The 6,000-nt window shown below is 38.0% G+C and overlaps 1 protein-coding gene across 2 annotated transcripts in view; it reads left to right on the plus strand.

The window, feature by feature from the left end:
* Positions 1–6,000, plus strand: part of LOC122795728 (prospero homeobox protein 1-like) — a 277,441-nt gene that overhangs the window by 105,013 nt on the left and 166,428 nt on the right. For both annotated transcript variants that reach the window (XM_044064033.1, XM_044064034.1), the window contains exon 2: positions 1,109–2,771. In XM_044064033.1, the coding sequence (XP_043919968.1) occupies positions 1,212–2,771 (1,560 nt within the window). In that variant the 5' untranslated portion in view covers positions 1,109–1,211. The remainder of the gene's footprint in view (positions 1–1,108; positions 2,772–6,000) is intronic.

Below are 6,000 nucleotides of genomic sequence, written 5' to 3' on the forward strand. Positions count from 1 at the left end.
TCGGAGAGCTCTTCCATGTCTCTTTTCATGTAGTCAAGGGAGGTATGTCTCAGATCATTCACACCAACATGGACAATGACAGAGTCATATTTGTACTTGTTGTGGAGTGACCTGAGTGCGTGGGTTATGTGGCAGATCCTGGCACCCGACAGGCAGCTGACAGTTACCTTCTCCTTGTTTAGCCTGGTGAGTGGGACATCAGTGTGCCTGACTATAGAGTCACCTATGACAAGTGTGTTGGGTATGTTGTTTTGCCTTATTGGCTGTGTTTGAGTGGCACACTGAGTCTGTGGGCTATGTGTCATTTGGGTTGTGTTGGGGAATGGAGGTTGCTTGTGTTTCTGCTTTGGAGGTCTCTGTTGCTTAGGCAGATTATTATTGAGAGCCTCCGCGAATGGGAAAGGGATGGTAGTGGAGCTCTAGACAAACAAGAAAAATTTGTTGTTCAGTATAGAGCCTCATACCTTGTAGGACTTCTTCACAATAAATAGGAAAATACATGAATCTTCTAGTATCCTTCAGTCTAAGAAGAGAAAAAGCTGTCTCGTACATTACAGCCATCAGTGTTACCATCTGGTATGAGACTGTAATAAACTGTAGACCACAAGGAAGGAAAGACAGGATCCTCACTGTCTATATATACACAGTGTGGCTCCCGTCTTTCCTTCCTTGTGGTCTACAGTTTGTTACAGGTTTGGTTTCTCAGACTTTTGTTGGTATGAGAATGTGGTAACTGAAAGCTGAATAGCTTCCTCCTCTCATTTCTGACAGATGCCCCAACTTAGAGTGGCTTTGTTGCAAGCTAACTTTTGGTAGAATTTGTAGCAGTTTAAGGACCATTCAGAAGAGGGTTACTAAGCAGTACAGAAGCTGGGAGCTCTCTGTCCCATGACACATATAATGTGATGCAGATTTGTCAGCAGAAGAACAGTTGTACATGTTAAAACTTTTACTTGGCCACAAAGAGGTAGCACCGGTTATGGAGCATGCATAGCATATTCACTAAGATAAAATGTGCAAAGTAAAATAAACATTGACTTTTTTTCAACTGTGAGAAACAACATACCACTTTCATAACTGATTTAGTGTCCATTTTTTCCTCCTTCAGACTCCACAGTCACCATTCTAAGAACTCAACAACATTTGCAGAGGTCTCGCTGCTGGGTCTTGTTATCGGAGTTAATGAGTAGTAGTGGGTAACTAACGGAATCATGAACGTTAGCACCTCAGAGCAGGACATAGACAACTTATGTCAGATCTACAAAGATGAGAAGGGAGATCCGAGAGATCCAATTCAGTCTTGTTTGAAAAGAAATTTACTTGGTAACTCCTCTCTGCCATACTCTAATGGGTCCATTATTTCTCATCTTCTGAGGAAATCTATTACACATGACAGAATGTCTGATCAGAATATTCCTTACTTCCCAGCTAGCAACCTTTCAAGCTCAAACATTACAGAATTTGGTCAAGAGAGCAGAAATTGTGCCTTGAAGGAAGAGGTATATAAGTCCCCTTCTTCTCCTCTTAATCATCCCACCGTTACACACCTGTATGAAGTAGAGAGGCTATATGATGAACACCTTCAAGCAAAAAGAGCGAGGGTAGAGAATATTGTCCGAGGCATGACAAATTCTCCCAACAGCACCCCTCTTATTTGTGATGTAGAAAAACATGGTGATTATCAGAATGGACATGGAAAAGATAGCTACAGAGAAAATAAAAGGAAGCAAAGGCTTCCACAGCACCAAACCCAACCAGTGACGGATAAAGTTGTATCAGAAAGGGGCAGAAGAAGAGAAGAAGAGTGTAATAGACTGAAAAAACAACTTCAGACTTTACAAAGGCAACTGAAGTGCCTTCAGGAGAAGCTCTTCCAAGTTTATGACTTAAGCAATTTGGACCAAGAACATGAAGGCAGAGATAAAATGAAGAGTCTATCAACATCAAACAATACAGAGACTGAAGAACATTTTAACATTAGTCCTGACAAACGTGTGAACAATGTTCTTGCTAAGAAGTCACTTGTAGAGGAAGAAACCAACAAATGTTCTTTTACCGATAAAAGAGGAAGGGACTTTTCCTCTTCTCATGATGGACACAATCTGTCAGAAATTCTGAAACAAGAACTGGCCGATGCCATGACACAAATAGTTGATTCTGTTTTAAAGAAGTTCTCCTCAAAAGTTTCCAGCTATTTTCCTCAAATAAATAGTGTTGATGAGGCAAGCACATCCAAGAGTTGGGCTTCTGATGACCAGGAAGGAAAATATTTTGGTGATCAGGAGGAAGAAACTGAAGATGCTAACAAACATGAAGACAATGCCCGTCATTCACATGCCGAGAACTCGGTCACTGGAGAGCAGACAGAAGCATTGCCATTAGTAGTGAAAAAGTCTCATGCAAACTACTCAGCTATAAATCCGCTGGTCAAAGGAGCCCATCAAATATCTCAGATACCTTTTCACATTGCCCTGAATCCACAAGTCCAGGACAGCCAGATGCTTGGTCATCTTTTGAGATATGGGCAGTGTAGCAACTTGGGTGCTGTAGGCCTTGCTTCCCCACTGGACAGATCTTCTCCAGAATCCTTGGACCTGCCTTGGGAGAATGTTAATCTGAGGTCAAAAGTTACCTCAAATCCTAACAGCCATCAGAAGTGTGCATCTTCATTCAGTCATGATCAGATGGAAACCCTTTGTATTCCTCATGTTAAGACAGAATATGGTGATCTTCAGGGGATCGTGGAAGGAGGCCCATACTCATCATCAAATATATCCTTTATATAAATTACTTACAGACTTAAGGGTGTATAATTTACAAAAATATTTAAAGACTAATGCATGTTTAGCATATTACTTCACTAAAATGTATGTTTTCTATGAAAGACCTACTGATATAGGTAGGCAATTCCTTCATGAAGGGGATGAAATCAAACCAAAACTGAGTAGTAGAAAACATGCCAACAGTAAGCTTTATTCATTAAACATCCAGTATCCCAAATAATGGTATAAGCAGTAACCATCAAATATTCTTTGAATTTAAAAACACAATGATTGTCAACACAATATAACTATAAGGCTCATGTGTGACAGTATAAATCAGCAAATGTGTTTTGACATCTTGTAGCTACCTGAAGTTATGTAACACTAGGAGTTAATAGCAAATAATGAAGGGTTTTGCCCCATCACCCTTATTATATACTATTAGAAAATGATCATTCAGATTGTTTTGACATGGTTTGTCAGAATTCAAAACACTGGGCATTCATTCCTGCATGAACCCCAATAGAAAACAAGAACAAACTACAGGATCTTCTCAGAACCGGGCTGACTGGTCAATGTTGCCCGACAGCCTTTAGGGTTAAACTGGATCATCTTGTGGTTCTCTCTCTCAGAATAACAGAGGCATAGGATAAACGTAAAGGATACACTGCCTAACCAGCACAAATGACATAGGCGTCTCTCCGGATTTCTGTTTATCTACAGTGTGTATTGCTTTAATTATTGTTTTTCTCATTTATTTTTTAACTTTTTTAATTTAATAATAAAACAATGTAACTCTAATTAAAACATGTGCCCCCCCTCGCAAAAGAAAAAAACTTGGAGTAAAATGCTTGCAGCAGACTGACTGAAACAACCACTGGTACAGTTTGTAGTAATGTTATTGCAGCAGGCCCATATTTGTTAATATAAATAAACTCTATAGTAAGGACCGAAACATGTTGTTTGCTTCACTGTCATGTTCAGAATATCTCCTCTCTTTAATAGCAGTTATTTTGCAAAGTTAAAACCTGACTGTAAACCCCAAATGAACTATACGCTCTACTTTGTAAAGACAAGCTGTCTGAAATTATGGAAACCAGATCCTGCAAGAAAGCATACCCTTCATCCAGTCTATCACTTGTTTAGGGACCACTTTGTGATGGGCTTTGTTTTGCCAACAGTTCTGAATGGGAGGGTAGTGAGCAAGAAAAAGAAACAAATCCTGTGAGCTAGAAAAATAAATAAATCCTGTGAGCAAGAAAAATAAATAAATCCTGTGAGCAAGAAAAATAAACAAATCCTGTGAGCAAGAAAAATAAATAAATCCTGTGAGCAAGAAAAGTAAACAAATCCTGTCAGCAAGAAAAGTAAATAAATCCTGTGAGCAAGAAAAATAAACAGATCCTGTGAGCAAGAAAAGTAAATAAATCCTGTGATCAAGAAAAAGAAACAAATTCTGTGAGCAAGAAAAGTAAATAAATCCTGTGAGCAAGAAAAATAAATAAATCCTGTGAGCAAGAAAAAGAAACAAATTCTGTGAGCAAGAAAAGTAAATAAATCCTGTGAGCAAGAAAAGTAAATAAATCCTGTGAGCAAGAAAAATAAACAGATCCTGTGAGCAAGAAAAAGAAACAAATTCTGTGAGCAAGAAAAGTAAATAAATCCTGTGAGCAAGAAAAATAAACAGATCCTGTGAGCAAGAAAAAGAAACAAATTCTGTGAGCAAGAAAAGTAAATAAATCCTGTGAGCAAGAAAAATAAACAGATCCTGTGAGCAAGAAAAATAAACTAATCCTGTGAGCAAGAAAAATAAACAGATCCTGTGAGCAAGAAAAAGAAATAAATCCTGTGAGCAAGAAAAGTAAATAAATCCTGTGAGCAAGAAAAAGAAATAAATCCTGTGAGCAACAAAAATAAACAAATCCTGTGAGCAAGAAAAAGAAATAAATCCTGTGAGCAAGAAAAATAAACAGATCCTGTGAGCAAGAAAAATAAACAAATCCTGTGAGCAAGAAAAATAAACAGATCCTGTGAGCAAGAAAAAGAAATAAATCCTGTGAGCAAGAAAAGTAAATAAATCCTGTGAGCAAGAAAAAATAAATAAATCCTGTGAGCAAGAAATATAAACAAATCCTGTGAGCAAGAAAAATAAATAAATCCTGTGAGCAAGAAAAATAAACAAATCCTGTGAGCAAGAAAAATAAATAAATCCTGTGAGCAAGAAAAATAAATAAATGCTGTGAGCAAGAAAAATAAACAAATCCTGTGAGCAAGAAAAATAAATAAATCCTGTGAGCAAGAAAAATAAATAAATCCTGTGAGCAAGAATAAGAAATAAATCCTGTGAGCAAGAAAAATTAATAAATCCTGTGAGCAAGAAAAATAAATAAATCCTTTAAGCAAGAAAAAGAAACAAATGCAGCCATTAACTGGTCCTACCTGAAATACCTCCCCTTTAATGATGCAGTTCTACAATTTAATCGTACTTTCCTGGATATCCTTGTCTCCTTAGCTCCCCTTCGAAAAGTTAGGGTAAAATCATTCTGCTTTCCTTGGCTCTCTAGAGACACCCTAACTCATGAAACAGAGAAACAGTTACTAGAAACAATGGCTAAAAACCAAATCTGCAGCTATTCTCCAAAAATACAAAGAACTCCAAAACCTATCAAAAAACCTAATCAATAATGATAAGAATAAATTCTATTATGACGCACAGTTTTCACTTAAGTCCAAACCAAAACAATTCTGAATAAAATTCTACACCCTGGTCAGCCTACTACCCCCAATCCCTTCCCCAATAAAACTCCCCAAGAAACCGTCACCTCACATAATACCCACTTTACTGAATCTATTCAAAAACTAACCCAAAGCTGCCAAAGTCAAAACACACCTCACAGTTCACACACTACACATACTACTACCAACACTACCCCTTTAACACTCAATCCTGTACCCACTGCTTACATAAAGTCCATTTACTAAAACTCAAACCATGCTCTCCCTCCGCTGACAACCTTCCTCCCCACTTCCTCAAACTTGCAGTCCACTCTATTGCCTATCCTGTCTCAATCCTCATAAACAGATCCATCCAAGAAGCCACTGTCCCCAACATTTGGAAATCCTTTTTCACCATACCACTACACAAAGGAGGTAACTCAACAGACCCATCTAACTACAGACCCATTGCCATTCTCTGCCCACTGTCCAAAATCCTTGAAAAATGTATTCACAAACAGCT

This window comes from Protopterus annectens, chromosome 2.part2, assembly GCF_019279795.1.
Source record: "Protopterus annectens isolate FY-2018-M chromosome 2.part2, PAN1.0, whole genome shotgun sequence".
Classification (NCBI taxonomy): domain Eukaryota; kingdom Metazoa; phylum Chordata; order Ceratodontiformes; family Protopteridae; genus Protopterus; species Protopterus annectens.